Source organism: Hypomesus nipponensis, chromosome 5 (genome assembly GCF_054491055.1).
Source record: "Hypomesus nipponensis isolate SF chromosome 5, ASM5449105v1, whole genome shotgun sequence".
In the NCBI taxonomy this organism is placed as follows: domain Eukaryota; kingdom Metazoa; phylum Chordata; class Actinopteri; order Osmeriformes; family Osmeridae; genus Hypomesus; species Hypomesus nipponensis.
The window spans coordinates 8,044,427-8,065,042 of NC_140365.1; the positions used below are offsets into that span (position 1 = coordinate 8,044,427).

Consider the following 20,616-nt stretch of genomic DNA (forward strand, 5'->3'; position numbering starts at 1 on the left):
CACCACCGGCCACCTACTCCCTTCTGGTCACTGTTGATTAGCGGTACTGCTTTGGTTTACTGGAAGAATCCTGCTTGGCTGGATTTCAAATATTCAGCTATGTGGATGGGAGATGACAAAATGCAATTAGTTTAACCCTCCCCAATTGGAAAATAGAGTTGTTTTGTATCTATATAAATTATTCTATAAAGGAAGTATGTGGTGTCTGACACATTCTTGCTTTCATGATGGGTTTTATGAACAATGACGAAGAGTAAGGTGTGATATTTATCTCCTAACTCAGAGCTCTGTCAGTTGTAAGTAGCCTACTCTAAAGAAACAAGGTAATTCTGATACGACGAACTACCTGAACCCCACCTGAAAGCATAATGTATAACGCTCAAATGCAACACATGTTGGAAAACTACAATGGGGATGAACCACTCCTTCACATCGTTGTAAAGGTGTCCCATAAAACGAATCGGAGTTGACTTAACATTGACCACAAATGAGTACAAAAATGCACGTGTCAACAGGTGTGAAATGGTTGTTAAGTGTATTCTTCTTGTTTGAATGGTTATTAGTCAGGAACACTTTAACACACCGATTGAAAAGATAAGTGTTAACCACTCGGCTTAAATATTTAGCATTTATTTATTTTAAATGCATCGCAACCTACAACGTCATCCTGCCGTCTATCTCAATACCGGAAGCACGAAAGTTTATGTGGTAAACTTTGGGACCGTCTGTTTTGAACTTCGGCGTATACCTACACCAAGCATGAAGAATGAGTTCTGGGAATTCATAGCTGAAAGGTTTGCTAACACCTTCAAACGTTTATAGCCTGCTTCTAAATCACATTCTAATTTGAGCTGGTGAACTAACATACTCTATTGGAGGGCGATAACTTGAAACCTGGTCAAAACTCCGTGCTTTCAGTCGATGGTCGGCGGCCCCTTCGCCATCGTACGCGCAAACTCGGTATCGTACCCTATGCGTGGGAGAGATGAGCAAGTGTCTGTGTACCATTACGAGAAAGTAGTGGATAGAGAATGGACATTTTGTAGCAAAGATTGTTTATAGTTTATATGAAAAGGTTTCAAACGCGACACAAATTCCACTGTTGATAAACAAGGGTGGATACATTTGATCACACACAAATTGCTCGTCTTCCGAGACGACACGATGTGGGAACAGGAGGAATTCGAGAAACATTGGAGGAATGAATTTCCGAATGGAGAAGTACCTCAAATGGATTTAAAGTCGGTGGATGACATTGAGGTAGAACTTGAGAAATGTAAAGCGAATCTTAAAACGCTTCAGCAGGCATTATCGGAGGAGAAATTCAAGGTAATCTACCTACAGACCACTCTCGCGCGACAGAAAAAAAGTTACGACAAGGAGAGGTGGCATCGGAAGGATGAAAACTTGAACATCGACACTGCAAAAACAGAGAATGAACAAAAGTCACTGCGAACAAACGATAAGGTAGACAGGGCTAGTATGCGAGCATTTGATAGCACGAAACAACAGGCTCCAGGTAGCAAAGGCAGCCCAGACCAAGACAATGTCATCAGCTCAGTGGTGCGAGACATGAGTAGGATCAGCAGCCGGACAGGTAAACCTCTCCCTGTGCCTCCGCGGAAGCCCAGCTTTCAGAAAGGAGATATAGCCCTACCAGCGGTCCCTCCACAGGTCGCAAACTCTGTTGGGAAACCGAGCCCATCTGACGACATTGGGGACGCGAGTGATCGCGAATACGAGGATGTGGAGCTGAATGAGAATTTCGTCAAGAGTAACCTTGTGACCCCGAAGACGAACCCCCGAGAGAGCCAGAGAACGAATTTACACCGGGACGCCCTGCGCCCTTTCCGCATGAGCAGGGACTTCGACTCCAGCGACGAGGGGAGGCTGTCACCGTCATGCATGCAGACGTTTGGCAAGGCACCTCGCGGGTCGGGATGCAGCACTCCAGAGAGACGAAGTGATGGTTACCTGAGTTCGGACCACGAAGATTCCTCCTCGGGTAAGTTATTTTATCTGCACTGTGATGTTATCGGTATGTGCTTTTGCGGGACAGTATAGGCTTATGTGTTGTCCATGCAAATCTGACATAAAGCACACCACCTTTTGTGCTGGGCTGTGCTCTGAGGACAAAAAAAGGACAAAACAAATGCTGCAAGAGGAAGTGTTGGACACGAGCCGTTGCAAGAGCATTCTTCATTCGTGACGTCTTCACCTGTGCTATGATGGTCAGGAAGGAGGATGGTGTGCTGATTCCGTGCTCACCCTTTCCCCCATCCTGCTCCTGTGAGGGTATACCGCAGATGCACTGGGTGTGTGCACTTTCCTAGAACTCTTGTGGTTTCCATTAGCATGCTTTTAACCTCTTGGTTAAGTTCCTCTTCTCTTTGTTGTTTAATAAGGTGGACAGTGGGGGATGTGTCCTGTGGAAAAACAAGTGTTAGAGAAGGCCTTCACTCGAACAGCAGTGTTGGGGGACTCAAGCTCTAAATCTGGAGTAAGGGGTGGAGGGTGGGGGGGTTGATTGCAGACTGAGTGGATGGAACATCTGGTGGTGTGTGTGTGTGTGTGTGCGTGTGTTTGCATTTTAATTTGCAGGACCAGTGGTTGTCCTAAACATATGGTTTTATGGGAATCGCAGTCCTCCCACACACTGTCGCCAGGCTGATGAACGTGGTCTTTCTGTGTCTGTGATAGCGAGGTCAACCAGCAGGTTCTATGAGTTGGAAGAAAAAAAAGCTCATCTTTTGAACCTGTTTTACAAATCATTGCAGCTTGAGGGTTCTTCTAGCTTTTTTTAGAACGTGAAAATCCGTTTGACAAAACAACAAATTCTCCGCTGTAAAACTTGTGACTGCAGAGTTGATTTCCTGTCGTACAGATCACGGCGAAGCGTAGACCCGTATAATACAGCTGACAGGATTAGGTATGGTTTCCTTTCGCACCTCTTGTACAGCATGCGTTGCACCGAAGATTTTGCCGACTTCCTCTGTGCCCCCTCTGTCATAGCAGACGGCTCCTCTGAAGCCAGGACAGTTGTTTACTGCACGGGGATGTACACCACAGATAATACATCGATATCTATTACCTATGACATCATCTGAAAGTCGGAACTCTTGTGTGGACCTCATTCAATGTGGTCATGGCTGCGATAGCAGGCGGTGGACAAAGTTGCTTGCAGGCTAGATGTGGCCCACAGGCCAGTGGTTGCCATACCCCTGCATGCTGCAGGCCTCACGCCGTCCTCCACGCTGCCTGAGTCTGTGACTGGGATCCCAGGACCTAGAATGTGTAGGGAGCATGTCCAGACCTGCCCTGCAGAGCCTGCCTGAAAACAATGTTCTTCAACTTTGGTGCGTGCCTATCTCGGAGCACTGAGACCTCAGCATGACAGCACTTGGTTGTGGGTTTTGCTGTTAGGTTGCGACAGTTTACTTTCCCCTGCGGAGGCTCCGGAATGGATGGGCGTGCGTCTTTGACACAAACGATGGCGCTTGGGGAGTCTCTCTCACTGGGGGGGTTTTCAAACTGCTTGGCTTTGGTACCGACACAGACCGGGTACTGTCTGGCCTGGCTGAGCGTTACCTTGGAGACCAGTGTGTCGCCTTGGCAGCGGCGAGTAGATTGAGGTGACAGATGGGATGTGTGGAGGTGGGCGTGACGCTTCCCCCTGGTGTCATCTATGCATGTGGTAAAGATGTGTGTGTGTGTGTAAGAGTTGTGTGTGTGTGTCAAAGGTATGTATCAGAGGTATGTGTGTGTACGTGCCGGAGATCCTCGTGTGTGCGAGAGAGTTGCGTGTCAGATTCTACAGAGCCTACACAGACACCACGGTTGCCTAGGGAGGAGTGAAATGACTCCGAAGAGGCTGGAAGTTCTGAAAGACAGATTCCTCTCTCCTGGCCAGGCTCAGGGAACCATGACACGCCGGGATTTCCCTTGACATCACCCAGTCAGGACGTCACCACATCTCGTCCAAGTACAGTGCTAGTGTTCCTCCTGTCTGGTCCAGTCACATGCTTGTCCACTGACCTTGTGCCTCCTTTGGGGACACAGGGGTGTAGAGTGACTGGGTCTTTTAGGGGTTTGAGTAAACAGAGACCACAGTTGACTGTCTGTTCAGGTGATTGGCACGTATGGTGGTGGAGAATATCATTGGACTGCTGTTTTTTCTAATCTAACCCAGATAAAGCTCAGCTGGTTCTACCTGTTTGTTGGTTAGTTTCGAGTCTTATCTTCAGGCCTAGGTATCTTGTGTGTGTGTGTGTGTGTAGCTGTGTGCTTGTGTGTAAGGCGAGTGAAGGCTTGTGTGTGTGTGTGGACAGGATAAAGGAAAACGGGTCAATGCCAGTGCTCAGATTGAACCATTTTGCTGTTGTTTTGCTGTCAGTCTTACACTACAATGGAACATCTTCCCCATTATGATATAAAACAGTTGCGTTTGTCCCCATCCTGTGTGTGTGTGTGTGTGGATGTCTCAATGCACACACTTCTCCCTGTGTTTGTGTCCAGACTTCTCCCATGGCGGCCCTAACTCCTGCTAAGTCATCAGTGTTAGTGACTGGAACAGCCATTTCATTAGTCAACCCCTCGCTATTGTCCCCTGTCCCCTCATCAGAGCAGAGAAATCCCCCCCCCCCCCCCCCACGGTGAACCCTGAATGACTCATAAACAAAGTCGAGGCCAAACAAATAACCGTTCTCTCTGCTGCTCCGCCCCAAACACTTCTTGTGGTTTCCCTGTGGTGACTTTTTTCAGAATCTCTGGCTGTCTATGGTGTTTTATGGTAACAGTCCTCAATGACCGTTTTTAGACGACATGTATTTTCGCACCACTAGAAGTAGCTACTGGATGAAGTACAAATGGACAGGCACTTCCTTTAAGAGAAAACCAACATTGTGAGTAGATCCCCAAACAGTCATCTGAGCTGCTATGCACAAGCCAGCCTCCAAGACAGAAGCTACCATGACATGACTCTATGACTCTGACTGGCGGTCACCATAGCTATTCAACTTCATGCTTTTGTCATCGTGACATGACACCCTAACACACACACGGACACACTCTCACACCCCATCCACACAGTTATCCACTGTGTTGCTTTAAGAACCAGGTCCCGCCCCCTCCTCCCCCCGTCTCTTCCTCTCTCACCTCGTCTGAAATCAGAGAAGCCACCGTGGCAGCCGATTGGCCGCCTGCCCTTTGCTACCATGGAGACCCGGTGGATGTGCAGGCCGTGCGGGGTCTGTGTGGTGCCTTGTGGGAGCTGACGTGTGTGTCGGATGACTCCCGGCCGCCCACAGAGCAGCTCTTTCACAGCCGGTCCTCCTGGTGGGCTTGGATCACCCCATACTCCCCCCCCCCCCCTCCTCCTCCCCCTGGTGGCCTCCTGTCTGTCTGAAGGGTTTTCACCAACACTCCCATCTCAGGATATCTCTACGAGGAGCCAGCCTGTGGACTCTCCGTCACGGCTGGTGGCGTGGCGAAACGACGGCGCACTCGCCCTGTGGGTCAGCAGCCCTAATGGCTGCGGCGATGACGGCGCCAACATCCGCCTCACCGATCGTCAGGGTGGAGCTGTTGGGTCTCACTGCTGATAAGGATCCTGTCTTTATCTTTATGGGCGAGCAGTCTTGTTGCAGGCCTAATGTATTCTGGAAATACGACCCAACCCCTGCCGAGCTCAACCCCCCACAACCCCCCCCCACCCCCCTCCCTCCTGGTGTTACCATGGCTACTGTATCGAGTGTCATGTGGCATCCAGGCAGGCGGACCGGTCAGGCCAGAAGGAAGATATCTTTATCATGTGTCTGTGGTCAGCGTGGCACGTAACACTTTTTTATTTTATTTCTTTATTTATGTTTACCATAAAACAACCCCTTTACGACCACCGTGGTCATGAGAGAACACTGGCAGAACACGTGCTGGCGTCTTGCCCAACGTTCTCCCCCTCTGCGTCCCTCATCACTTTCACTTCTCCCAGAGCCAAGAGAAAAGGGGAACCGCCAGAGAGCCAGCAGGACTCGTGTCTCGCTGGTGCTCCAGAACCTTCCGAAGGATCACGAGGGTTACCCTCCACAAACTTAATAAAACGAAAAAAAAACAAAAACATTGGTTGTGGGGGGGGGGGGGGGGGTGGGGTGGGGTATGGGTTTCCAATGTAGATATGGTCCCTGTGTCTGGGGAAGGAAAATCCCCCCCCCCCCCCCCCCACTTGCTTGGTCACCGTGCTGGGAATCCACCTGACCTGCCAACGTGACATCTGTCGCGCTGTGATACCAGACATGCCACCACACACCAGGAAGCTGTACTCCCCCCCCCCCCTCCCCAACGTCAGTGTCTTCTCACTCTTCATCATCAAGCCACAACCCTCCTCCCCTCCCTTACCGCTAGCCAGCTTCCTGTCCTTCTGGTGGTGGGGGGGGGGTGGTGTTGGGGGACTACAAGACAGAGACAAGAGGGATCTCGTTGGTTCTGTCTCCCTGTTCTGTTTCTCCCAGGCACGAGGTGTAGGCCGAGGGGGATGTCATCCTTGTTCTATACAAACCAGCCCATGAACACATGATGATCAGCTCATTAATGCTCGCGACAACACCCGCATTTCTTTTGCCCTGTGTGTTGACTTCATTGAAACACCAGATGGCAGTAGAGATGTACGTTCCAGTGACAGCCTACCCGTGAGAGCTGGTGGCGTCTGCCGTGAAACTGGCCGTACAGGTCATCATAGCTACAGCACCGGACACAGTCCCGCCTCAGGGATAATACTCTGCTGTAGCTAGGTGTGGGTTAAACCTGCACAATGATATCAAGACAAATGGACCCCCCCCCCCCCCTTCATCACACACACACACACACACTCTCAATGATGGATATTCCCACAAAGCAATTTGTGAGGGGGTGCTATGTGTATAACTGCCCCCCCCCCCCCTCCCTCACACACACACTCTCTCCTTTTATGGATGTTGTTATGAAGCCATTTGTCTCCTCTCTGCTGTACGGTGTCGGAGCAGGACAGGGTGTGTTTTACTGTGGGAGCTCTCAGTACCCTGGAATGGGACAAACCCCAACATGCATGACAACCAACACCACTGATGAGCAAATAGCATGAATACATGAATATCACATGAGGTGTGTGTGTGTTAACCAAACCACCTCATCCACTGTCTGGCCAATCACGGCATGATTCAGGGGGTTTCTACATTTGACCTCAATAGATCAAAGTGATTTTGGCTGGCACGGGATGAACACAGGCTATCTCTCGCCCTTTCTCTCTCTCTCTCTCTCTCTCTCTCTCTCTCTCTCTCTCTCTCTCTCTCTCTGTCTCTCTCTCTCTCTCTCTCTCTCTCTCTCTCTCTCTCTCTCTCTCTCTCTCTCTCTCTCTCTCTCTCACTCTCACACTCACTCTCACACACTCACTCTCACACATTCACACACACACACCCTGAGAGCTAGAGTGTCGTCCTCTTCTTCAGAAGCCTGCTGTGTGGCTGCTTCAAAGCCAACGTGTGCCCTGCAGATCTCAGGTTATCAGGGTGTGAGAGCAGGGCCTGGGCTGGGGCTGGCCGGCTGCTATTGTCTTATCTGGACGAGGCAGATAGGACTCAGTAATCCCCACACGGCACAGAGCAGGCCTGCTGCACTTCAATGAAGGAGGATAAAGAAGAGCTATGGGAGGGAGGGAGGGAGGGAGAGAGGGGGCAAACGAGGAGAGCAATAGAGGAGGGGTTTGGCTGCCAGGCTAAGGCTGCCACATGCTTTTAGATACAGACGTCTCGCATACACACACACACACAAACATACATGCACGAGCATGCTCTCTCTAAAACCCAACCAAGCTTTCGCTCGTCATTAGATTGTAGCCCTGAGTACATGGTCTATTAACACTGGTGTCAGAGTTGTGTGTGCGGGATCACTGCTGTTGTCATGATGCTGCTATGGTAATGGAAAACAGCTGCTCAGTGAAGCACTCAAACTCCCACTGAGAGACAGGCGAAGACAGAGAGAGGGCACCAGTGAGTGGGAGATGGGGGGAAGAGAGAGAGAGAGACATGGAGGGAGAGGGAGAGAGATGGAGGGAAAGATAGGAGGGACTCGCTCTCGCTTTTTTCTCTCTCTCTCTCTCTCTCTCTCTCGATCCCCACATCCTGACCCCACCGCTAACCACCAGATACTTAGAAACACAACTGACAGAATCTCTCCAGCACCCCACCCCCCCCACCCCGCTCCACCTCTACCTGAATCCCCCTCCATCAGACCCAACCAAACAGCAGCATCCTTCTCAAAACACAACCCCTCATCCTGTCAGCCCCCCCCCCCCCCCCCCCCCCCCCCCCAAACCAAAATGTAACATCATCTCAGGCACGCCGTTGAGCACATGCGGCCCCTGGGGAGAGCTGGTTTTAACGTGCTACCTGCTCAGGATCCATCATGCAGATGGATGAGGCCCTGATGGAATGTCCTCTCACTGCCAGCTTTCTACCAGAGCTTGCACACATTTGTGTGTGTGTGTGTTACTTTATCTGGAACTGTAGCTCATTGTGCTATGTCTGGCTCTCTGTCTCCTCTCCCGGTAAACACATGCAGGTGGTTCTCTGCAGTTTACACTGATAAATTCATGAACCCAGAGCCACGAGGTTCAAGTGCAGGTGTCTCTGGAGTCAGGCAGAACCCAGGCCAGTACAGCCTCCCTTCTGCTCTCAGGAACAGCTGATTCTCGGCATCAGCGCACCATTTATGCACTGCCCCTTTGCCCACTTTTCATCTCTCGCTCTTTTTCTCCCGCTCTCTCTCTTTATTTTCTTTATTTTTCTCTCTCCTGGTGATGGAGCCACTGATGTGGAACCAGAGCTGTCTACTTCCTGTGTATTAAACTAGAGGGAAGCACTGCCCAACCCCCCATACACACACACGCACACGCACACACACACACACACACACACACACACACACAGCCTCCCCTCCCTCAGTGCCAGTGGTGGTTAGGCTGTCTCCAGTCCCAGGGAGCCCAGGGGGAGCAGAGGGAACATCAGCCCAGGGAATGGAGGGGGTGGCCTGGGCAACGCAGCAACACTCCCCCCCCCCTCCCCTGGTGGAGACTGCCCTGGAGAGACAGAAGAGAGGGGGTGGGGGGGGGGGGCGTCCAAAAGAGTGTTGGAATACAGGCAGGCTGCCTCCTCCCCCACCTCCTGTTTTTCCTCTTCTCACCTCCCCATCCCTCCCTCCTCCCCCTCGCTGGTTCCCCGAGGGGTACAGGACCAGGGGCGGGGCTGAAGTGGGGCAATGGGGGGGGGGGGGGGGACAGGGAGGGATCACATGGGGGGTAAGGGGGTTTCCAGGCAGAGTAGAGGGAAGGGGATAAAAGCATGGTGATTGGCTGGTGGCATGGCTTGCTAATTATACACATGAATACACACACACGCACACACACCCACACACAAACAGGTCACCCCCCCATCCCCCTCCCCATACCGACAGCCAGCGTTTGCCTATCCAGGCAGGGTTTGGCGTAACCGCGCTGCTGCCTTTAATAATGCAGAACTGGGACCCGGGGTGGTGTGTGTATGTGTGTGTGTGTTGGGGTGGGGGGGGGCAATCAAACCTAAACTGCCGTCCCAGGTTAAGTGCTTTCCTGCCCCCCGTGATGGCCTCTGCTAACCAGCCTTTGTCCTGGCCTCCTGGTTTGATTTCGGGGGGGCCCGTTCCTTTGTCGTCCGTGTTCGTCCTGCTGGCACGGCCCAGTCAGTCACTTCCACATCGCTAATCCACGTGTTTACTCAGGACTCTCAGGGAATCAAGCGCTCAGTGCAACACGCCGCTTTGAACGCGCCACAGTAACCGCACAGTGATTTCTTTTCTTTCCCTGGAAGTGAAATCCACGATCACGGAGGACTCAGATGGGTAGTCAGACGACAGTATTGATCTGGTGGGGGGGGGGGGGTGCTTCACTGGTGCAGAGACAGGACCAGATAGGCCCAGGTAACAGGCTGGTCCTGGCAGGGGAAGAGACCCTGGTACCAGAGCCAGTCTGGTCTGGTCTGGTTGGAGAGACATTATAGTAAACGTGCTGGTAAGAGGACCTGAGAAAAACATGAACAGTACCTGTGTGCGTGTGTGTGCTGCGTGTGTGTGTGAGGAATGGGCGAGCAGATGGCTGGGTGGTGGGTCTGGAAGGAGACCCCCAGGGCTGGACTGGAGGGGGTAATATGACCCAGGAGCGTGTCTCCTGCCTGGGAGGGTGAGGGGGAGATGGGGGGGTGAGGAAGGTCTGCTCCGGGGCTGACAGGAGAGCAGAGCTCCTCTTCAGGCTCGGAGACACAGTGACTGGAGACTGGCTCTGGGTCTTTAACCACACAGATGTTGTCTTGAAGATGCACAATTCGAGCTCTCCTTCCTGGGGAAGCTGTTCTGGTGATGGGCCCTGTATATGTATATGTGTGCGTGTGTGCGTGTCTGTCACAACCTTGTACAGTCTGGGTAATGGGCCTTTTTACCACACAGCATGTCTGCCTATTAATATTTCATGCTGCCTGGTTTGTGACACAACGGGAAGGCTAACACGTGGTGTGTGTGTGTGTGTGTGTGAGAGAGAGAGATTCTGTGTGTGTGTTTTCTTTGTTTGGTTCTCTCAGTCGTTGATGATGGGCATGTCTGTGAAGGGGGCTGTTGGTTCTCCTCCCCGTGCCCCTGAAACATGGAGGAGAGTGGCAAACACACACACACACACACACACACACATACACACACACCTGGCTGTCTGCAACGTGACAGACTGGGAGCAGGCGCACGCGGCCTTGTTGTCGCCGACGGAGGACGGAGGACGGAGGAGGGTGGTGTTCCATATTTGATGAAACGCTGCTTATCTCCCAGGTATCCGGCCACCCTTCGTGTCTGTCTGTCTGTTAGGCCTGCCTCCCACCGCTTCGCCCTCTGTTCAAGAATGTGTGTGTGTGTGTGTGTGTCAGTTGGAATTATCCAAGTGTGTGTGTGTGTCTCTTCACATACCGCCCCTACTCAAGGTTCCTGATTCAAAACGACAGCTATTGATGTACATGAGTTCAACTGACACTGATTTTCATACGGTATTCATAACTGAGTGCACTCACACACACACACATACAGACACACACAGACACACAGACACACACACACACGTACATCCGATGGTTTAGATGAGAGCTTCGTGAAGAGTGTTTTCTCAGAAGTGACCTCTCGGTTTATTACCTTCCTCCCTGCGTGTGTGTGTGTGTGTGCGAGTGTGTGTGCGAGTGTGTGTGCGAGTGTGTGTGCGAGCGTGTGCCCTGTGTGTGCGTGGGTTCCAGCTGGCACATTAAACCCCGAGCTCTGTGCAGACAAAGAGTCGCTCTCCAGGCCCAGTGTGCAGCGAGGAGGGGATCCTCCCGCGAGTCTTTGTGTCTTAATTGAAGTTGTTCTGCCTCAGCTTCCCCCCCCCCCCCCCCCCCCTTGAGTCTTGCCCCCCCCATGTTCAGAGAGGGGGTTCAGGGGGTTGAAGGGGGGAGATGAAGGAGAGAGGGAGGGGTGACAGAAGGGGGGGAAGGCGATGAGGGGGCTTCATAAAGAGGCTTTGTTGCCTCCAGCACTGTGGTGTGTTATGCATTAGAGAGAGATTCTCTCCAGCCCGTACACACCATGAACTGTATTGTTATTGGAGCAGGGCAGGGTCTGTGCTCAGGGCTTCCCCCTTGTTCCATCCTCATCAGATTCATGTCCAGGAACGAGACTACGGTGAAGCCCTGGTGTGGGGCTGATGTGCTAATACTCATCCCAGTTATGAGAGAGGATATGCCAGCCCTGTGCTCGATTCATTCGCTGTGCTGCTGTCTGCTCGGGGAAATAGGAATTTGCTTCTCACTTTGACTTTGTAAACAGTGTTTTTCTTAAGGTGCAGTTTACTGTGTGTGTGTGTGTGTGTGTGTCTGTTGAGGCTGTGTCTTTGGCTACATCGAAAAACAGCAGTTTTTCTGTCTCTTTCATGTGTTTCCCAAAATGTGTGTGTGTGTGTAAGTATCAGAGGGGGTGTCACAGAAATAGGGAGGAGGACACGGCTCGTTGCCACGGGAACCGAGGAGAGCAGAGAGAAAGATGACAAAGCCCATCTGCCCCATCTCTCTCTCTCTCTCTTTCTCTCTCTCTGTCTTTCCCTCCCTCCCCCTGTCTCCATGCTCCCAGTCAGAAAGACAACACACACAGTATACTCTATCTCCACTATACATCACGGCAGAACTGTGGGGGACTGTTTACCTGGACCACTGCTGTTGACCAGTGGATACACCACGTGTGTGTGTGTGTGTGTGTGTGTGTGGTGTGTGTGTGTGTGGAGCACTCAGGAACACATTAGCACAGAGGCTCGAGGATTACAGGACACAAACATGCCCCAGAGGAAGAAGAAGCTAATGAAGCCTCATGAGGGAGAAACAGAGGGAGGGACAGAGGGATAGAGAGAGAGAAAGGGATTGAGAGAGAGAAAGGGATTGAGAGAGAGAAAGAGAGGGAAAGGAGAGGAAGAGAACAGAGTGAAGCTGAGGAGGAGAGCATCTACAAGGCTTGGAAGTAGGAGGGAACAAGCAAAACACAGGAGAGAGAGAGAGACAAGAAGAGAGAAAAACACAGGGGAGCGAGAGACACACGGGGAGACGAGAGGGAGAGAGAGACAAGAAGAGAGACACGAGAAGAAGGATACAAGAGAGAAAAACAAAGCAGAGACACGAGAAGAGCTAGAAAGACCGCGAGGAGCTGTGCATGCACACTCTAGAGAGAGAGAGAGAGAGAGAGAGAGAGAGAGAGAGAGCGAGAGAGAGGGGGTGGGAGCTCACGAGTGAGCGAGCGAGCCAGAGAGAGAGAGAGAGAGAGAGAGAGGGGGAGTGCTTTTCCCTTCCCCTAGCAACGGTTGGCTGTGGTCGTCTCCAGCCTGTTGTCGCTCTTGCCGCTTTCGTCTGATCTCCGTCTACACGACAATACGCGCGCACGCTCTCTCTCTCACATACACACACACACACGCTGTCCTGCCTGTCCGCCTGTTGGACCCCAGGTGTCCGTCTGCTCTCTCTCTTTTGTTCACCGGAGATGAAGTCCGCCTTTCTGCCGTGAGGAAAAAAAAAGAAAGAAAGAAGGAAACCCAGCAAAGCGAGGGAGCGGAAGGAAGGAAGCGCGGAGAGAGGGGCGGAGGAGAGGGAACGGGGTGACGGAGAGAAGGAGGAGGAGGAGGAGAGAGAGAGAGAGGCAGGGAGGCAAAGGAGTGTCGGAGGAGGACGAGCTGGGAGGATGGAGCCGCCGAGCAGTCGAGGTCTCCCACGACTGTCCTGGATAGACACTCTCTACAGCAGTACGTATCCCTGCCCTGGGCCCCCGCTCTCTCTCTCTCTCTCTCTCCCTCCCTCCATCTCTCTTCTCCCTCTCCCCTCTCTCCCTCCATCTGTCCCTCCTCTCTCTCCCTCCATCTGTCCCTCCATCCCTCTCCCTCCATCTCTCTTCTCTCGCTCCCCCCTCTCTCTCTCTCTCTCTCTCTCTCTCTCTCCCACCGTCTCTCTCTACTCTCTCCCTCCATCTCCTCTCTCTCCTCTCTCCCTCCCTCCATCGCTCTCCTCTCTCTTCCCTCCATATCCCTCTCCCAGCCCCTTACCCAACCCTAACCCTGTCTTGTCTGACTGCATTCGGACCCGAGCCGAACACACGCAGGCATGCGCTCACACATGCATACACACACACACACACACACACACCCGGGTGGACTTGCACACATACTCATACATGCTTTGTAGACTTTGTTTGATCACGACTCCCAATAATTCTGTCATCGTAGCTGTGCATAACAGGCCATTCTTGTATGTTCTGACACTGGGAAGCAGTTTATTTAGCTTTTGTGTGTTTTTGTTCACCCCCTACCCCCTAAAGGCTGATTTTAACCTCCCTCCAGTGTGTGTGCCGAACGATGCTGGTTAGGGTGATCGTGTGTGGGGAGAGGACCTGGTGCTCTCTCTCTCTCTCTCTCTCTCTCTCTCTCTCTCTCTCTCTCTCTCTCTCTCTCTCTCTCTCTCTCTCTCTCTCTCTCTCTCTCTCTCTCTCTCGCGCTGCTTGCCCTCCATTATTCAGCCTGTGTCTGTTCTCCCTGTGCCTGCTGCCTGTGTATGCAGTCAGTCACAAGGTGTAAACAGGCAGTTTCCTCATCTCCTATTGTTGTTCTGTTACTCCAGTGACTGGTTCTGAACAGAGGTGGTTGATTCAGAGCCTAAGGACATTCCATATTGGATGCTGTGGTTCACTAGTCATTCAGCATCGTGTCAGCATGGTTTTGAATACCTGGTTACATAACCAGCCAAAGAAGTAAGGGAACAAAACAAATGTGTGTGGATCAGAGAGAAACATGTAGCGGGAGAGAAGCTAGCTGTCACTGTGTTGTTGTAATGCTGCTGTTAAATATGGAGGCAGACACACACACACACACACACACATCCACACACACACACACAGTGAAATGAATAACGCTTAACACAAGTTTGTGATGGGCAGGTTTTCTGAGGGGGGGGGGAGGGGGATTAGTTTTATGTAACAGCTTGTTGTCATTTGTTCTGCTTGATCCCAGTTGTTCCCCCTTAATCTGTTGGTGGGGAGGGGGGTGGGGGGGGAGGTGGGTAATGGGGCGGGGGATATAGTCAGTGAGTGGCAACAAGGGCTTTAAGCATAAAACATCACCATATTGTCAGGCCAACTGTGTTTACCAGGGAAAACATCTGCTGTCCCACACCAGGCTTCTGCGCGTCGCTGTCCATGGCTTCACCACTGGGGGAACGCCCCCCCCCCCCCCCCCCCTCACCGGTCCAGCACCGTTCGCCCACCCCGGATTAGAACGAGACTAAACATAGATTCCAGCAGACTAGATGCGCTCCACGCTCTCAGAAAGACTGTCGGATTCATAGAGCTCTCAGTTTAGCCTACTTGCCTGAAATAGAACATGTCTCTTGTTGAACCGCTGCTGGAGGTATGATAATGACGCGTGCGCGTGTGCGTGCGCCTGCGCGTGTGCGTGTGTGAGGTGGCTGACAGACGGCGGTGTGCTGAGGAAAGGAAGGGTTTCCATGGTAGCAGTACCGGAGGATCTCGACAACACAATGGTCCATGACAGCTGTCCATGTAGGAGCGAGGCGGCTGGACGGCTAACAAAGGCCTAGCCGCGCGCGAGCGTGAGTGGCAACAACGCTGTGTGTTGACTCAGATGGACCCCCGGGGCTATTGTTAGCTCCTGAGCTAAAGGCCAGGCTCCCTGCCTTTATTGTCCTCTTATCGTCTCCGACCCCCCCCCTCCTCCTCTATCCTCCTATCTCTCCTCTGTCACCCTTTCATCTCGTCTCCTGTGTGTGGGGGGGGGCTTTTTCTGTGCTTAGGCAGTGATGGTGATGGATGCTACTGTTCCCCAGTTGTGTTTGTCCCTCTTCTGGTGTTGTCTGACTTCTCTCCTCAGCAACACAGGCCAGCCAGTCCACACTCCAGCCCTTAGTGAGATTAGCCTCACTCCTGGAGCCTGGCTTGTCAACAGAGAGCCACTACTGGTTCGAAGCCGTCTCTTACACATAGATAGATATACACACACACTCACACAAAAGTGGAAAAAGTTCCAAGACGTCATTCCCTCTCAGTGCCAACTCTACTGTCAGAACTAGCGTTGATGCATACAGACAGCTAGTGTGTGTGTGTGACAGTCAGAATACACACACACTCACACCCACACACACACACCCTTCAGGAGGGAGAGAGGTGACGGAGACAGTGAGAGATGAGTGGGTAGACCCCAGCTCCAGTTGTCGTTAGCTCACTCTGTCCCTGCGGCAGAGGAGCGTGAGTCATGAGCTAGCCTGGCACAACTGTCGGCATCGATGCTCGGGGTGGGGGAGGGGGGTGGGGGGGGTGGGGGGGACTCCTGCATCACTCATCCTGCAGTTTGGCTGTTCCTGTGTGTGGATGGGGCTCGTAGAGGCTGTCGTAACCTCAGAACATCCACATTCTCGGGTCCTCCCTAACTCTGCCCCGGTCCTGTCTCCTGCAGCTCTACTCTACTGCGTTCTACTGTACTCTACTGTACGTTCGTAGTCGTCCGCCCGCCCGGCCAAACCGAACCCTCCGTCACTGTGGGACGCTGTGCTGCGGTGTCTCTAGCCTCCGCTCCCTGTCACGTGACCCCGGAGCGCTGCATCAGAGAGAGGGAGATTATTGCGTAAGAAGTCAGACTCCAGACTTATTTCGGCGGCTGCCGCGGCAGAGACGCACGCATTCTCACACACACACACACTCTCACAGACACACACACACAAGGACACACTCGTCCCTAATCTCAGCCACTGCAAGGAGGGCAGACGTGGATTTTGTCGGGCATTCAGAGGGTCGTGGATTAGCTGGCCCCGTGCTGAGGGACGAGGGGGGGCAGGCTGGGCAGCAGGGCCAGGCTGTACAGCTGCCTCTGGAGGCAGCGCCAGGCAGGGAGCACTGTTGCCCCCCCCTGCCAGCCGGACCAGCGTGTGTGCCACCTTGTGAGTCAGCACGCTGCGGGGGGGGGGGGGGGGCTGTGGGTGGGGGTAGTCACGGTCTGATGTCGGGGTTCATCAGGGTTTCATCCGGCTGGCGATCCCTGCTCTGTGTAAACGTGGCACGGTGCTCCAGTTCTCGCTGCCTAGCTAACCTGGCACCGTCGATGTTTACCGTCCGTATGTACGTTTGAATGCAGACTCTAGCCAACGATTGGCCCGTGGGGCCTGTCTGTCATAGCCCCAGACAAAGTGGACCCACCTACCTGCCAGCATCAGGTTAATATATGTTTACTCAACCCTGACTGGTGTGGTAGGGAGCCAGCCCAGCGCCTGGGGTGTGTGTGTGTGTGTGTGTGTGTGTGTGTGGAGTGTTTAATGGACCTCGTTAGGGGTGTATCTGGGCTGGGGGTGTGTGGGGGGGTGTGTTGGCTGTCAGTGCACTGGTTCAGCAAATGGGGACAACAAAGTGATTCTGGAGAGCTTCCCGGTAGAGATGGGGAGAGAGGGAGAGGGAGGGAGAGGGAGGGAGAGGGGGACAGAGAGGCAGAGGGTGAGGGGGGAGAGAGGGAGAGGGGGACAGAGAGGGAGAGGCAGAGGCAGAGGGACAGGGAGAGAGAGAGAGAGGGAGGGAGATATGGAGAGATGCAGTGGGGAGATAGTGGAATTAAATACTAACCATGGGTGTTTCTGGCACGGACTTTCACATTGACCTCAAAACCATCTAAACTCACCTCTGTGAGAAAACAGCCCCTCTGTGAATTGATGTCTTGGAGAGTGTGTATGTGTGCGCGCGCGCGCGTGTGTGTGTGTGAGCGTAGCTGATAGCTCTACTCTCGGAGCAAACGGCAGGTCCAGATCAATGAGGCCCGCTCAGATTGCCTCCTGACGGTCTTTCCAAACACATCAGCTGTGTTCCAGCCACAGCAGCAGCTCCGCCCCGGGCCACAGCACCATCCCCGAGCAGCGTTCCCCGGGCCACAGCAGCCCTGCAGGTCAGGGACAGGGAGCTCTCCTCCTGCACCTCCTGTCAGCTGTCAGGACCACCCGTCCTACCCCAGCCCCCACCCCAAGCCCCCAGCCCAACCCCCTGCTGACAGGTATGGGGGTTAGGCCTCTGGTCAGGGGATTTTCTGGGTGACTGGGGTTGGGGATGGGGTGGGGGTGGCTCCATGAATCATTCCAGGAATCGGAACACGGGACCCTCCAGGCAGGATCGCAACCTCAAATGGGGTCATCCTGTCAGGTTTATTAATCACGGTATTGATCAGATGATTGTATGGCGGCGTGGGGTCTGCGACTGGATCTGTACTGTAGCATGTCTTCAGCTGGTTCACACTGCCCCCCCCCCCCCTCTCAGGTGTTTCATCTCCTCCAGCATCAGAGCACCATCCTCAGGCTGGGCTCTCCTACCACACGCCCTCCTCTCTCTACCCACTGGCAGTGTAGAGACAGAGCTGTGTTTCAGCTCTCTGTCACGCACACACACACACACACACACCCCAGCCCGGGGAGAGAGCAGGCGCAGAGAGAGACTAAAGCAGAGCATCGCTGCTGAATCAAACGACAGCCAGGAGTGGAGTTACGCAACACTGTGATCTCCAGCCTCCTTTTGTGCTGCCTCAGCCTGTGTGTGTGTGTGTACGTGCGTGTGTGTATGTGTATGTGCCATCACCCTCTCATTGGCTTGTTGAGGGGGTCTGAGGTCTGGTCTTATGTAATCTGAATTGTTTCCATGCTAACTGGTTGGGCTTGTGTATTTGGGTGTGTGATATTGCTGCACTGAGGGAGAAGAGGCCATGAGCTGGGAAGGGAGGAAGAGGGATGAGGAGGAAGAGGGAGGAGGGAGGAGGGAGGGAGGGATGCGGAGGAGGGATGCGGAGGAACATTAAGGGGAAATGGGTGTGTTGGTGGAGAAACGGGACACAAAGAGCTTGTGTGTGTGTGTGTGTGTGTGCGTGTGGAATTGTGTGTTTAATAATGTGTGTGTGTGTGTGTGCGTGTAGGGTAGAGTGATGTTCTCTGTGGGTCATTCATCAGCTGGTGTGTGTGATAGTTGTACCTGCCAAGAGGCTTCCATTAGCATTCTGCTGCATCGGACCACCGGGACCAACCCACCTGCCTCTGCCCGCTGTGAGGAATCACTGACTGGACCCTCTGTCGCTGCAGGGGCAAGGTGCGTGTGTGTGTGTGTGTCTGGGCAGTTAACCACTTTGATGGAGAAGGTGATGAAGGTAGTAGCTGACCTGCTTTTTATTAGTCTCTCCACGACAGTCCCAAGCGGTTGAAAACAACCGGCTCGGTTGATGAGATGTGGTTTCAGTCAGACCAGAAGTGGAGTAGCGTTGACGACATCCTCTACCTTGTTCAGTATAGCCGGTTGGGTCTCCTGTTTCGTTTGCTTGTTGTTGTTCTTGCTGCTGTTGTCTGCACCGAGGACATTCAGCGCGCTCGGGTTCTGAATAATACATGCGTGTCTCTGGCCCAGCGGAACACGAGGGTGTAAATCACGTAATGACCACGTTGACACCGACAGAGGCACATTCCAGCAGGTGAAGAGGGATACTACTTCTCTTACGGAAACAAAGGAACCAGTTGGCACACCTATGTGCTTTGCCGGGGTGTGTGTGTCTGGTGTTGAATGGCATCGATATGTGCATCGCCTCTCACCTCTCCAGCAGCGTCCAGAGATACCGCTTGTCGAGGTTTCGACTTTTTCGTTTGTTTGCGTCGTGGCGGGGTGTGCCGTGTGGGCAGGGAGGGGGGTTGGAGTTACTGTTTGACAGTGGCCATCCTCGAGGGCTAGTAACCACCTCCCCCCTCCTCCCCAGCCAGCCAATCAGCACGCAGTGACACCACTCCCACGCCCAATGGGCTGGCAGCTTTGTTTACATGCTCCCGGAAAGGCAGGGGCATGATTAAGCATTCAGGTCAGCGGAGCGGAAGAGAGGAGAAGAGGGGGATAGAGAGGGGGCGGGGAGGGTTGAGGGGATGCGGGGCCGGTGTCCATTAGGGAGCTCAGCACTCAAGGACTGAGCGAGAGCCCTCGTGACTTTGATAGGAACAGGTGAACAGCCCCACTCCAAACAGAGCATGGCGCTGCTCTGCTACTGATCACACAACGCACGTTCAGCAAGAGGCTTCCGTCGGAAATTCAGTCAGCACTGTTCCGGTTTGATCCCAAGTCAGCAGCCATTAAACCGTTAATTGGGGAGGGGTTGGGGAGGCGAAGGTTGTGTGTCATTAAAGATTAATGGAACAGTATGGGGGTTTGGTTCCCCCCGTCTCTCTCTCTCTCTCCCCCTCTCTCTCTCTCTCTCTCTCTCTCTCTCTCTGCTGGTGCCTTGACTCCTGAGGTGGATGTTGGCTCCTGTCCAGGTGCTCCTTCAGTATTAATAAACCTCCCTCTTCTTTACACATAACTAAATGCTCCCAGTCTGAGAGGGAGGCAGGGGGAGAGCTGGAGAGATGAAGGGAGCAGAGGATGGGCGTCGGCCTGTTTAGTGGAAAGGTCAGCGCTCAGCTGGTGAGTTCAGGCTCCGTCAGTAGGGGGCCGGTGGACCACACGGCCCGAGAACCGAGCCGCTATTGGCTGGTGTTACTGACAGCCCCAAGATGACTGCCTGCTCTCTCTCTCTCGCTCTGTTTCTCTCTCTCTCTTTTTCTCTTCTCTTTTCGAGTACGCCTACAGCTGGCCATGAGAAGCATGTTTTATTTTACTGGCTGCACTTGTGAGCTTTTGTTCAGGATGAGACTTGGACACCAAATCAATTGAGAGTCAAAGTTTGACAGAGAGAATGTGTGTGTGTTTGTGCACACTGTAGGCAAGGCCAGCTTAGATCTCTGGTACCCAGGATCTGTTTAGTGAGCATACAGAGTCAGGTACACACACACACACACACACACACACACTCTCCTCATGGCCCAGAAGCTGGATGTTAGAAAACCGGTGTTCCATCTTTGTACCTGGTTGACCTACATCAGTACTCTGGCAGTGAGAGTTCTAGAACAGTGGTCGATGTATCTGAGATGGGGATGACACAGAGAGAGAGACAGAGAGAGAGAGACAGAGAGAGAGAGACTG

At 53.0% G+C, this 20,616-nt stretch overlaps 1 protein-coding gene across 2 annotated transcripts in view; it reads left to right on the plus strand.

The window, feature by feature from the left end:
• The first annotated feature begins 972 nt into the window (after window positions 1–972).
• The window catches only part of abr (ABR activator of RhoGEF and GTPase), a 95,395-nt gene continuing 75,751 nt past the window's right edge, over window positions 973–20,616 (plus strand). Inside the window, exon 1 of one of the 2 annotated variants that reach the window (XM_084697816.1) lies at window positions 973–2,005. In XM_084697816.1, coding sequence (XP_084553942.1) covers window positions 1,165–2,005 — 841 coding nt within the window. In that variant the 5' untranslated portion in view covers window positions 973–1,164. Of the gene's footprint in view, window positions 2,006–13,263; window positions 13,343–20,616 lie in introns of those variants that run through there. The other variant, XM_084697817.1, reaches the window with a different exon arrangement.